Source organism: Balaenoptera physalus (assembly GCF_965194825.1).
Source record: "Balaenoptera physalus genome assembly, chromosome: 2".
Lineage (NCBI taxonomy): Eukaryota > Metazoa > Chordata > Mammalia > Artiodactyla > Balaenopteridae > Balaenoptera > Balaenoptera physalus.
In genome coordinates, this window is record NC_138883.1 from 127,747,368 (window position 1) to 127,761,840 (window position 14,473).

General features: G+C 38.8%; 1 protein-coding gene across 1 annotated transcript in view; it reads left to right on the forward strand.

Moving 5' to 3' along the window:
* Window positions 1-14,473, forward strand: part of GABRG3 (gamma-aminobutyric acid type A receptor subunit gamma3) — a 575,951-nt gene that overhangs the window by 50,995 nt on the left and 510,483 nt on the right. The window contains exon 2 of the mRNA XM_082450223.1: window positions 4,438-4,505. Coding sequence (XP_082306349.1) covers window positions 4,503-4,505 — 3 coding nt within the window. The 5' untranslated portion in view covers window positions 4,438-4,502. The remainder of the gene's footprint in view (window positions 1-4,437; window positions 4,506-14,473) is intronic.

A 14,473-nucleotide genomic window follows, 5' to 3' on the forward strand; every position in this document is an offset into this window, starting at 1 on the left:
CACACAAAAACTACTAGAACTGATAAATGAATTCAGCAAGGTAGCAGGATACAAGATAAACATACAGAAACCTGTTGCATTTCTTTTACAACAAAATATCTGAAAGAGAAAGCAAAAAAATAATTCTGTTTAAAATTGCATCAAAAAAGATAAAATACCTAGAATAAACCTAACCAAGGAGGTGAAAGACCTATACGCTCTAAACTATGAAACATTAATAAAGGAAATCAAAGATGATTCAAGGAAATGGAAAGATATCCCATGCTCTTGGATTGGAAAAATTAATATTGTTAAAATGGCCATACTGCACAAAGCAATCTGCAGACTTAGTGCAATCCTTATCAAATTATCTATGACATTTTTCACAGAACTAGAACAAATAAAATCCTAAAATTTATATGGAGCCACAAAAGACCGAGAATTGCCAAAGCAATTCTGAAGAGAAAGAACAATGCTGGCAGCATAACCCTCCCAGACTTCAGACTATACTACAAAGCTACAGTAATCAAAACAATGTGGTATTGTCACAAAAACAGACATATGGATCAATGGAATAGAACAGAGAGCTCAGAAATAAACCCACACACCTTGGTCAATTAATCTTCGACAAAGGAGGCAAGAATATACAATGGGGAAAAGACAGTCCCTTCAGCAAGTGCTGTTGGGAAAGCTGGACAGCCACATGAAAATCAATGAAGTTAGAACACACCCTCACACCATACCCAAAAATAAACTCAAAATGGCTTAAAGACTTAAGTGTAAGACATGACACCACAAAACATTCTCTGACATGAATCGAACCAATGTTTTCTTTGGTCAGTCTCTCAAAGCAAAAGAAATAAAAGCAAAAATAAGCAAAGAGGACCTAATCAAACTTCTAAGAAATGTTTTTAGTACCTGTTTTATTCAGGGTTGGCATTTTAGACATGTGCTAGGAAGTACCCCTTTATGACACCCAAATGGGACCCCTTACCAGGTAACTTGTTGGGCATTTTAGAAATAAAAATTGGGTTTATTTTTCACAAGAGGGGCTGAAGTTTAAAAGGAATTTTGTACTATGTTAAATGTGGTTTTGAATGTCTAGCCCCAAAGATATTGACATCAAGAATTTTTTCCATTAAAATATAATTTATTTACTTTTTACCATGACGGGGTTTCTATATATATTTAAATTTTTCTGTATATTATGATGTTTTGATATCTTAAAAACACTTCCCGATTGGGCAGAAACTGCCTCTTCCAAGGTTAGCCAATTCTTAGAGATGGCAAGGGCCCCAGCCTGGAGCAGGCCTTTGAACATACAGACTATTCAATCCAGAGTCATACCTCCTCTATACAGCCCTTACACCCCAGCAGGCAATACTCTTCTGTTTTAATCATCCCAGGGCCTGGTACCAGGCCACTGGAGACCACCTGTATAGCTGAAAGCCCACAGGAATTATTCAAGCTAGCCAAACTAGCCAACCCGAGCTGTTTACCCTTCCCTGCTCTGCCTTTCCTTCAGAGACCCCAATTCAGATCACGGCCTAAGCACCCCTTCCCTTGCCCTGTCTTCTGTCTCCTGACCACCCTTATGTCTTTCCCATGTAGTCGGGCAAAGCGTGCCATACCTCCTGTCTTTAGGACCTGTGAGTAAATCAATTTTGTTTTCCTGAGCCTCTCCTCTTGTGGCTGCACCTGACTGACCATCACATAAACAAATACAAAAAGGCTGAGTAATATTCCATATGTATATACTATGTTTGGTTTACCCATTTATCCCTCCATGTGCACTTGGCTTGCTTCCTCCTTTTGGCTGTTGTGAATAATGCTGCTGTGAACATGTGTGTACAAATATATGTTTGAGTCCCTGATTTTAATTCTTTTGGGTATATAACCAGAAGTGGAATTGCTGGATTATAGGGTAGTTCTATTTTTTGTTTCTTTGAGGAACCACCATACTGTTTTCCATATTGCCTGCATTATTTTACATTCCCACCAGCAGTGTACAAGGTTTTCATTTTCTCCATGTCATTGCCAACACTTGTTTTTTTTCTGTTTTTTTTTAAAATAGTAGCCATCATAATGGATGTGAAGTGGTTTTGATTTGCATTTCCCTAATGACTAATAATGTTAAATGTCATTTCATGTGCTTATTGGTTATTTGTATGTCTCTTTAGAGAAATGTCTAAGTCCTTTACCCATTTTTAAATCAGGTTGTTTTGCTTATCTGTTGTTGAGTTGTGGGAGTTCTTTTTATTTTTTGGATATTAACCACTTATCAGACATATGATTTACAGATGTTTTCTCCCATAATGTGGGTTGCCTTTCCACTCTGTTAATTGTGTCCTTTGATGCACAGAAGTTTTTAATTTTGATGTAGTCCAGTTTATTTATTTTTTTCTTTTATTGCCTATGCTTTTGGTGTCATATACAAGAAATCATTTCCAAATCCAGTGTCATGAAGCTTTTCTCCTATGTTTTCTTCTAAGAGTTTTGTAGTTTCAAATCTTACCTTTAGGTTTCTGATCCATTTTGAGTTAATTTTTGTATATTGTGTAAGGGTTCAACTTCAGTTTTTTGCTTGTGGGTATCCAGTTTACCTAACACCATTTGTTGAAAATACGTTTTCCCCTTTGAATGGTCTTGGCATCCTTATTGAAGATCATTTGTCCAGGTTTAATCTGTAATCTTTGAACTGTAAACCTTGAGTCTCCTGTGGCCAATCTCTCTCCTGGGTACCACTGTCAGAGCCACTTTCCTAAAGGCTCCTTTTACTTTAGCATGACGATGCTTAAACGAGAATTTACTTAAAACAGTTTATTTCCCCCAAGTTTTGTGTGTGTGTGTGTGTGTATGTGTGTTTGTGTTTTCCAGACTCTTCTCTTAAAACCTTTATTATACTATTGCACTTAATACTCATTTGACACTTCCCACTTCAAGTTGTTAAGGCTTTACATCTGTAGGTCCTTTTTATTTAATGAGATTAAAATCCCTGGAAGCCTAAAGTCTAATAAATACCATGAAACAACCAGAAAAATCTCTTGCAAAAAGTAGGTCCTCAACTGATTGACTTAACACAGCCTTTGTATAACATTACCAAAGGTTATGCAGCACAACGTTTGGAGACAGAACACTTACTGAACCCAATTAAGTTGAAGAAAGATGCTACTTACTGTTCAGAGTAGTTAGCAAAGCTCAGCCTAAAATGAAGAATAGTCCTTTTATGAAATTTAAGCACTAAATACATAGTACTTAGAATTGTATTGTGGTGTTTTCCAAAATGCCAGCAGCTCTTTGAAGCTAACGTGACTTGGTTGCGCTGACAGATGTCAGAGTAGTTGGCTCCCGTTCATTGTCATTATTTTCATTTTCTTGGAGGTCCAGACAACATGGCTCAGGCTGCACACTGCTGGTTACATAATTGAACAACAGACTGTGAGCTTACAGGTGCCACTCATAGTTCCAAAAGTAGAGTGCAGAAGTCCACTTGTGAATGATTAGTTAGCAAAACTGGAGGAAGCTCGAAATAATTGCAGATGCGAACACCCTTGTTTCCATAGAAACACTCTGTGTTTATGTGCAAAGGTTCAGGAGTCTTGTTCATCTTCCTCTGGGGCAGAAATATTCTGAAATTGGTGTTCTTCTCCCCTTTATCAGTTGCTGAGTACTGGGGAAAGAGAGATGCCTCCTTTTCACTGGCACGGACCCCTGACTCAGAGGTGGCTGTCTCAGGAATCTCATTACTTGTCTCCCAAGTTCCATTTCTGCCAAGGAAAGGAAAAATGATTTTCTTTAAGGTTAAATGAGCCAATTTTACCTCTGATGCACGATGTTAGGTATTACAGTTTCTTGTTATATGAATTTTACTCCCTTATAGTTGGAACAGTAATTTCTTGACTTACTAAAGTGTTATTCTTTTTTGAGTTGTATGATTTGAAGTCTGTGATATGTGTGTGTGTGTTTCTTTAGGTAATAATGACACCAATAATCAGTATTTCTTAATCTCCTTTAGTGTATGTACTCTCCAGATCTTTGCTTTGAGTTGCAACCAGGTAATGGATAAATAACTTGAATTGTCCCTGATATTACTCATTACTTGGGTTTGATTTCTTAGCATAACTTTGACATTAAATTTCTTATGCAGTGTCTTATGTTTTATCGTTTTATGTTTTCTCTGCCATATAATCAGCTAAACAAATGTTATAGAGTATCTTTATGGTCCTCTATCACTGGCAACTTGCAGTGTATAAATATCCTGGTTTTTTAGAATTTATTAAATATGAGTAAGAATCTTTAATACTTTGAGAATTGTAACTACCTGGCAAATCCCAAAGAAAAATACACCCCTTTCCCACATGCCATTGAGCTGTTGGTGTGTGACTCAGAGGAAGTTGAGTAGCGCTTTCCTTGGTCTCTCTGGCACAGTGTATTAACACACATGTGTTTTCTCCACAGTAAAACCTACCGTAATTGATGTTGACATCTATGTTAACAGCATTGGTCCTGTGTCATCAATAAACATGGTAAGAAGCTATTTTCTTTTCTGATCTCACAGTCTTTGCATCAGTTCTTGCTTACATTCTCGTTGTGGGTTTCTGCCCGAGATTTATCATGCAAGTTTAAACTCAAAATTGACTTCTTAAATATGTAGTATTTATTGGAAGTTTAAACACTGAAAATGGTAAAACTCAAGGAGTAGAGATTGTGACACCAGCAGTGAGATGTTGCTCTAATGATTAAAAAGTATCTCATCCCCATCTTGTCCACAAGTGTGTTTACTGTGCGTAGATTTCCAGATGATGTTATTTGCAGCTGTGCAGTCATTGGCTATGTCTGACCTCATTTATACTAGGGATGAATATAAATGACAGCTTTTTTACTTTAGTTAATTTTTCAAGATCCAAAAGACCTGCCTTTCAGCATTTCGCAGGAAAGGATCTGAGATTACCTAGTTTATACTTCTGTCTCCCTGAGGGTAAATATCCTGCCTTTTTTTTAAACAGGGGAGAAAGTATGGGATCAAGTATATGTGTGATTTCTCCTAATAGAGAAAGGTGTTTTCACAGACTTACAAGCAAAGTGAGCTCCAGTAGTAACTATTTCTAGTGTAGAAGAAGGCCTTCCCTGTACAAAGTGCTTAGCTCTTAGGAAGGTGCTGGTATGTTGGCATCCACCAGTGTCAGGGTCTTCTCACGGGCGCCTCAGGCCGGGGTGGGCCTCCCTGAGCAGAATGTGAAGGATTCCAGGAGCAGGCACTTGCTTTGTGGGCCCGGTGATGCAGGAACCCCTAACGCTGGGGACTTCTTTGTGTTTCCCTGCTGCACAACGGCTCCTGGATTTGGGGGATGCTTGAGGCTGAGGGGGATTTGCAAAATGCCAACTTAAGAAGCCTTCCTTTCATTGCAGAGTTCTGTGGATGGAAATAATCCTTCCAAAATTAATAGCAAAATCCTTTCTTTTCATTGCCAGATATTAAAAGTGTTCATCTTTTCGTTGATGGTATAAAGGTTCCATGTGGGGCTAAAATTTATGGATCACTCACTTTAAAAAAAATCCCCTATGTCATCCATACACTGGAGATGGGCCACTAGCAAAGAGGTGAAGTGAATAAAAGAGGATTCACCCCACACAACCTATGGGCTGCAGATTGTGAAATGTAGACTGTGACTGTAATACTCCCTTTCCCTGATAAATAATTATTCAGTTGACCACACTGAGTAGTCACTTCTCAGTTTGTTTCTTATTTTGGAGTTTTATTTTCTTACACTAGTTCCACCATACTTTATTCAGACACTGATTTATGTCTCACACTAAAACAGAAGTGCCTCCATAGATACATAGTCACAAAATTGTTTTCGGAACAGTTGCTTGTATCTGCATATCTAGGGATTATCATGAACTCCTGTAACCTTGAGATCTCCTTTGTGCCCAGGATTAGGTTTTGCTGTTGGAATTGATAGACTTTTCTGCGTGAAAATCATAGGCTGCAGAGGAGGCTAAAAGTAAGTAACAGTCCCCACAGGGTGATAAGGACTCTGCTAATGGCTGGCACCCCCTCAGGAAGGCCCACTGCAGTTGGGATAGATTTCTCTGATGACGTCTTCTCAGTCTGGGATGAGGCCGATAGGCAGGGGTCTGCCAGGTGGGACAGGTAGGAAGGTCCCCAGTAAAAGGCAGGATGGCAGGTATGTGACACAACTGGGGACTGAGGGTCTGATGTGCTGTTTGAAGACCATGTGGGTGGGCGGGGCTGGGGGCACTGTGGACCTGCAGAGACTGAGGCTCTGAGGCCATGTGTGGTGAAGAGTCAGCTTCACCCTCAGCTCTGCCCCAGACAGACCCTGCTCTGGGGAGTGTGCAGACCCTTCCATCTGAGTATGTGCAGGTCCGACTTCACGAGAGATTAGTTCACATCCAGATTCATAAATAAACCATCATGGTACCCAGAGAGCCAGAGCAAAGGTAGATTCATGTTCCCGGAGGAGGGAATGTGCAGCACTCCTGAGAGAGGTTTCAGAGGCCTCAGGGTGTCAAGGGCTTCCGAGTTGCTTTTTTTTTAATTTAAATGTTTATTTGTAAAAACATTTTTTTTAGGTTCACAGCAAAAGTCAGAGGAAGGTACAGACATTCCTCATATACTCCATGCCCCGACTCATGCATGGCCTCCCCAACTATCAACACTGCCTCCAGAGGGGAACATTTGTTATAGTCAGTGAACCCATGTTGACATGTCATCGTCACCCAAAGTCCACAGTTTGAACTAGGATTCACTCTTGGTGTTGTACATCTGTGGATTTGGACAAATATGTAACGACGTGTTTCAACCATTACAGAATCATACAGAGTAGTTCCACTGCCCTAAAAATTCTCTCTGTGTCTGCTTCCTGAAGGATGAGTAGTTCCAGCCTTTGTGTTCCTAGCACTTTGCTTGGAAGTCAGAATGATAAAGGGCTTCTTCTCCCATTGCTGAGTACATCACACATACCCACTATATCTATGAAACCAAATGACACAGTTTCAAAAGAATTGTAAAGGGCTCTAAAGTGGACCGCATGAAAAAAAAGCAATTCAAAAGTAGAGAACTGAGTGTTTAAGTGGGAATTGAAGATTGAGTCAGCAATAATAATTTAAAAAATGAGAGACTAAAACAATCAAATTAAAAAACATTATGGGAGAAAGGCACAATTTAGAGATGTGTATGGGATTTAAGGATGTAAATTTTTATTGCGGTTTTGATGATAAGCTAAAGCCTGATAAAGTTATGGCTTTTCCCCCCTAAATATTCATTTAACAATCAAGGAAAGAGAGAAAACCACAATTTCCTCATCCCCCTCCTCTCCTCCCTCCCACTTTTCTGCTTCTTTTATTGAGATTATTCATACTGAAGTTTCAGTTTCAGACATTCTCCCTGAAAAATAAATGAAGATGCATTTCAATCTCTTGTTTAACAGATTGATTTTCATTGTCTTGTCTCTCTTGGAGTTGTTTGTGCTTTTTCTAGTTATAGAGGAGATTAGAAATGGTTCAGATGGGTTGAAGAGAATCTTTTTTTACAAAGCCTCAATCACATACTCTGTCTTTGTCATTATAACATATCTAAATGTGCACAGTTCCTCACAGAAATTACCCATCATTTGTTTCAGGCCTTGTATGGAAGCTGCATACAAGGGAGCTTGAGTTTATTTTTGAGAATATTCACTGTAAGAAACCTTTTAGTAATGGAACAAAGAAAACTAATGCTTTGATACCTATTCTCTGCTATCAGTCTGTCTCATTTGATCTTCATGAGATCATGGTAGAGAAGATACTGCCTTTCCCACTTATTTGTGAGGAGTGAGCTTGAGCTGATGGGGATGGAGACCCCAGAGCAGTGGTTCTGACTCTAGCCCACTGCATTTCTGTGGTCATCAGGAGCACGCGGCAGCAGCACCTATAGAGCTATAGCTCTTACTTGGAACTTGAGATGAAAAGGGCTCAAGGGTGAGTCTAATGCTAGGATCGTTTTCCTTTTATTAAAAAAAATTAATAAACCTTATTTTTTAGAGCAGTTTAAAATTTTTTCCCAGCTTTGTTGAGATACAGTTGGCATATAACATTATGTAAGTTTAAGGTGATTGGATATATATATCCAGTATACTGCGAAATGATTAAAACAATAGGGTTAGTTAACACTTTCATTGCCCTACATAGTCCTTTTTTGTGTGGGTGTTGAGAACTTTTAAGACCTACTCACTTAGCAACTATCAAGTATATAATACTGTATTGTTAACTATAGTCACCATGCTGTACATTATATCCCTGGAACTTATTTATCTTAATACTAGAAATTTGTACCCTTTGACTAACATTTATGCATAAGTACCCCTGCCCCCCCCTCCCTGGAAACCACCAATCTACTCTGTTCCTGTGATTTCTGGTTTTTAAGATTCTACATGTAAGTAAGATCATACAGTATTTGTCTTACTCTTTCTGACTTATTTAATATAGCATAATTTTAAATTTACAGAAAAAGTGAGTAGAAATCACAGAGTTATCATATACCTCTAAACACACACCCACACACACACTCACTCTCTCTCTCTTTCTCTCTCTCCTCGTATTATTAACATCTTGCATTAGTGTGGTACATTCGTTATGAGTGATGAACGGATATTGACACATTATTATTAGCTGAAGTTTATAGTTTACATTAGGGTTTACTTTTGGTGTTGTACATTCTATGGGTTTTCACAAATATATTTTGACATGTATAATGTACTCACCATTATTTTATCATACAGAGTATTTTCACTGCCTTAAAAATCCTCTGTGTTTTGCCTCTTCATCCCTACCCTCCAAGCCCTGGCAACCACTGATCTTTTCACTGTCTTCATAGTTTTGTCTTTTCTAGAAAGTCATATTTGGAATCCTCAGTATGTAGCCTTCTAAGACTGGCTTCTTTCCCTTTGCTTTTAAAAGAACTGGTATAAGTCATCTGAGGATATCTAAGACTTGCAGTGATTGAGTCAACACGATGTGACTGTAACAGCTGGTTGTGATGCTGTGTTACCCAGAAATTAAGGGGGCGGCTGTGTAGATCATAGGGACGGGTTAAAAATCATTAGTATATGCTCCATTATATGATCCATAGCCAAAAGTATAAAACTTGTAGTATGGCATGCAGCCAGGAGGGGCATGGGGGAACATGGGGGCCCGTGAAGCTCGCTGTGACATCTGTGAACCTCATCCCTGCTCCTCTCACTTTTGGCTGCAGTTTTGAGACATGAAGTCAACGACCATGTGGAATCACAGAAGGTCAGGAGGGAAGAAAGTAAATTCCATTCCAAGAAATCTATTACCGCTGGAGGATGTCCATTGCTTTGTAAAACTTTTCTGAAGGCACCTAAGCTCAGGAAAGTCCAAAAGAAGTGAAGGCTGGAGCACTGCGGTGCCACCCTTGTTTTGGTCTTCTTTGCATTTATGCTGCTTAAGATTCATCACAGTTTTTGCATCTACAGTTTGATATCCTTCAACAGTTTAGCAATAATATTGGTCATTATTTTTTAAATATTGCTCTGCACCATTCTCTCTCTCTTTTCACGTCCTAGGAGTCCAATCCTGTGAATGTTAAACACTTCTCCCAAGTCCCATTTGTCCCTTATGCTTGTAGTTTTATTTACATCCCTTTGCTCTCCATGCTTCAATCAGTGGAAACCTTCCAACCTACTTTGTAGCATCCTAAGTTGCTGCTCATGTGTCTGTTATCTGTTAAAGCCATCTGTTGAATTCTTTTTTTAAAAAAAATATTTATTTTATTTATTTTAAAAAATATTTATTTATTTATTTGGCTGTGCTGGGTCTTAGTTGAGGCTTGCGGGATCTTTTTTTAGTTGTGGCATGTGGGATCTTTTTAGTTGCAGCATATGGGATCTAGTTCCCTGACCAGGGATTGAACCCAGGCCCCCTGCATTGGGAGTGCAGAGTCTTAGCCACAGGACCACCTGGGAAGTCCCAGCCATCTGCTGAATTCTTCATTTCAGTTAATGTAGTTTTCATTTCTACTATTTTAATTTGACAGTTTCTAATAGATGTAGTGTCTCTGGTGACATTCTCCATCTTGCAGTCTTTTTTTTGAACACGTTAATCATTAATTTCTAGGCTGATAGCTGCAGTATCTGGCCATCTGTGGTATCATTTCTATTGTCTCCTTTGTTGCTTGGTCCCATGTTTTGGTCTGCCTGGTAATTTTTTTTTTTTTAGAACTATTTGGTCACATTTTTTTTTTTTTTAGCTGCATCGGTTCTTAATTGCGGCATGTGGGATCTTCGTTGAGGCATGTGGGATCTTTCATTGTGGCACGTGGTCTCTTCATCGCGGTGTGCGGGCTTCTCTCTTGTTGTGGCATGCAAGTTTTCTCACTCTAGTTGTGGCACACAGGCTCCAGGGCGCGTGGGCTCTGTAGTTGTCTGCCTGGTAATTTTGATTATGTGCGAAAGTTGTAGAGGCTTCACGCAACGTTCCCTCTCGTGTCTGGAGGTCAGAGCTGGTGTAGGGGCTGCTCTGCTGTCTTGCTGAGGCTCAGCTGGGCTCTGGTCCCCACCACCCCAGTCTTGGGGATAGCTCCGCAGGAGTCCCACCTGAGGGCTTGAGATGCTTCCCAAGGCAACTCCAAAGTGGTCCAAAACTCTAATTTTTATATTTCGGACAGCATAAAATGGCTGAAAATTCTGCTCTTTTTAAAGCCATTTTTATGACTGCTTTATCACCTCTTCCCTGTGTAGATTAGTCTGTAAATGTGTTGAGGGAAAAACTGTGTGCTGTCTGGCTCATTTCCTCATCATTCTGTCTCTCTAAAGCCTCACCCCTCATGGTAGGGCTCCTTGGCTGCCCCAGACTCTGGTTATGCCTCGGCTCTGCCGGGTCCCTCACTCCTAGCAGCCACTCCCCACCAGCTCCTGCACATGGAGGCCAACAGGAGGTAAATTCTGGGGAGAGAGGGCATGTGCGAAGTGCAGTCTACCTGCTGACCCTGCCTTCTTGGTGTTGGGCCTCTTAAATCAGTTTTTAAATGTGTATTTTATCCAGGTTTTCTATTTGTTCTTAGTGAGAGTGTTGATCTAGGACAAGCTTTCCCATCACAGCCACACACCTTTGATTTAAAATTTTAAGTTTAGGCAGAATAAGTTTGATTTCTAACAGTTGGCAAGGAAATAATTTGGAGCCAAGAGTTAAGCCCTATGAAACTTTACTGTGCGATTTTCTTCTTGCTTCAGTAACCTTCCCAGATGTCTTCAGATTAGTGAGAAGGGAGGGCTTTCTGAAGTCCATTCTGTCCAGGTTTTCATATAAATAATGACTCTTTGAGGGAAATTAAAGGGAATTAATGATGTATTTCTTCTGGCAGCATTAGCTTTAGAGGAACAGAGCCATGGTCTGTTTGTTGTTGGTTGTTTAAGAGGATGGTCTTGTACGTAGTTTTAATATCCTTTTAAGAAATGAAAAACAATATTTATATTTATATATATTTATAAAGCGTGTGTGTTTGACATTTGGTTCATCACTAGACATAAAGCCCTTTCCAGTGTAACAACAGTAGAAATAATAATGATGGTATATAAAATATACATATTATTAAATAAATCAATAGAATATTGGAAGAGCCACATGGCATAAATGGGAAAGATTTCTGGAATTTTAAAAAAATCTCCAAGAATGAGAAAGAAGATGGCATTTAAAGGCCATACTTTGCTAGTATTTTGTTGAGGATTTTTGCATCTATGTTCATCAGTGATATTGGCCTGTAGTTTTCTTTGTGACATCTTTGTCTGGTTTTGATATCAGGCTGATGGTGGCCTCATAGAATGAGTTAGGGAGTGTTCCTCCCTCTGCTATATTTTGGAAGAGTTTGAGAAGGATAGGTGTTAGCTCACCTCTAAATGTTTGATATAATTCACCTGTGAAGCCATCTGGTCCTCGGCTTTTGTTTCTTGGAAGATTTTTAATCACAGTTTCAATTTCAGTGCTTGTGGTTGGTCTGTTTATATTTTCTATTTCTTCCTGGTTCAGTCTCGGAAGGTGGTGCTTTTCTAAGAATTTGTCCATTTCTTCCAAGTTGTCCATTTTATTGGTGTGCAGTTGCTTGTAATAATCTCTCATGATCCTTTGTATTTCTGCAGTGTCAGTTGTTACTTCTCCTTTTTCATTTCTAATTCTATTGATTTGAGTCTTCTCTCTTTTTCTCTGATGAGCCTGGATAATGGTTTATCAATTTTATTTATCTTCTCAAAGAACCAGCTTTTAGTTTTATTGATCTTTGCTATTGTTTCCTTCATTTCTTTTTCATTTATTTCTGATCTGATCTTTATGATTTCTTTCCTTCTGCTAACTTTGGGGTTTTTTGTTCTTCTTTCTCTGGTCTTATTGCTTTAGGTGTAAGGTTAGGTTGTTTATTTGAGATGTTTCTTGTTTCTTGAGGTAGGATTGTATTGCTATAAACTTCCCTCTTACAACTACTTTTGCTGCATGCCATAGATTTTGGGTCATCGTGTTTTCATTGTCATTTGATTCTAGGTATTTTTTGATTTCCTCTTTGAATTCTTCAATGATCTCTTGGTTATTTAGTAGTGTATTGTTTAGCCTCCATGTGTTTGTATCTTTTACAGTTTTTATCCTGTAATTGATATGTAGTATCATAGCGTTGTGGTCGGAAAAGATACTTGATACAATTTCAATTTTCTTAAATTAACCGAGGCTTGATTTGTGACCCAAGATATGATCTATCCTGGAGAATGTTCCATGAGCACATGAGAAGAAAGTGTATTCTGTTGTTTTGGGATGGAATGTCCTATAAATATTAATTAAGTCCATCTTGTTTAATGTATCATTTAAAGCTTGTGTTTCCTTATCTATTTTCATTTTGGATGATCTGTCCTTTGGTGAAAAAGGGTGTTAAAGTCCCCTACTATGATTGTATTACTGTTAATTTCCACTTTTATGGCTGTTAGCATATGTGCTTGCCTTATGTGCTGAGGTGCTCCTATGTTGGGTGCATAAATATTTACAATTGTCATATCTTCTTCTTGGATTGATCCCTTGATCATTATGGAGTGTCCTTCTTTGTCTCTTGTAATAGTCTTTATTTTAAAGTCTATTTTGTCTGATATGAGAATTGCTACTCCAGCTTTCTTTTGATTTCCATTTGCATGGAATATCTTTTTCCATCCCCTCACTTTCAGTCTGTATGTGTCCCTAGGTCTGAAGTGGGTCTCTTGTAGACAGCATATATATGGGTCTTGTTTTTGTACCCATTCAGGCAGTCTGTGTCTTTTGGTGGGAGCATTTAATCCATTTACATTTAAGGTAATTATTGATATGTATGTTCCTATTCCCATTTTCTTAAATGTTTTGGGTTTGTTATTGTAGGTGTTTTCCTTCTCTTGTGTTTCTTGCCTAGAGAAGTTCCTTTAGCATTTGTTATAAAGCTGGTTTGGTGGTGCTGAACTCTCTTAACTTCTGCTAGTCTGTAAAGGTTTTAATTTCTCCATCAAATCTGAATGAGATCCTTGCTGGGTAGAGTAATCGTGGTTGTAGGATTTTCCCTTTCATCAATTTAAATGTGTCCTGCCACTCCCTTCTGGCTTGCAGAGTTTCTGGTGAAAGATCAGCTGTTAACCTTATGGGGATTCCCTTGTATGTTATTTGTTGTTTTTCCCTTGCTGCTTTTAATATTTTTTCTTTGTATTTAATTTTTGATAGTTTGATTAATAACTGTCTTGGCGTGTTTCTCCTTGGATTTATCCTGTATGGGACTCTCTGTGCTTCCTGGTCTTTAACTATTTCTGTTCCCATATTAGGCAAGTTTTCAACTATAATGTCTTCAAATATTTTCTCAGTCCCTTTCTTTTTCTCTTCTTCTTCTGGGACCCCTATAATTCGAATATTGTTGTGTTTAATGTTGTCCCAGAGGTCTCTGAGACTGTCCTCAGTTCTTTTCATTCTTTTTTCTTTATTCTGCTCTGCAGTAGTTATTTCCACTATTTTATCTTCCAGGTCACTTATCCGTTCTTCTGCCTCAGTTATTCTGCTATTGATCCCTTCTAGAGAATTTTAAATTTCATTTATTGTGTTGTTCATCACTGTTTGTTTGCTCTTTAGTTCTTCTAGGTCCTTGTTAAACGTTTCTTGTATTTTCTCCATTCTATTTCCAAGAGTTTGGATCATCTTTACTATCATTACTCTGAATTCTTTTTCTGGGAGACTGCCTATTTCCTCTTCATTTGTTAGGTCTGGTGGGTTTTTTTCCTTGCTCCTTCATCTGCTGTGTGTTTCTCTGTTTTCTCATTTTGCTCATCTTACTGTTTTTGGGGGTCTCTGTTTTGCCCGCTGCAAGTTCGTAGCTCCCATTTTTTTGGGGGTCAGCCCCCAGTGGCTAAGGTTGGTTCAGTGGGTTGTTTATGCTTCCTGGTGGAGGGGACTGGTCCCTGTGTTCTGGTGGATGAGGCTGGATCTTGTC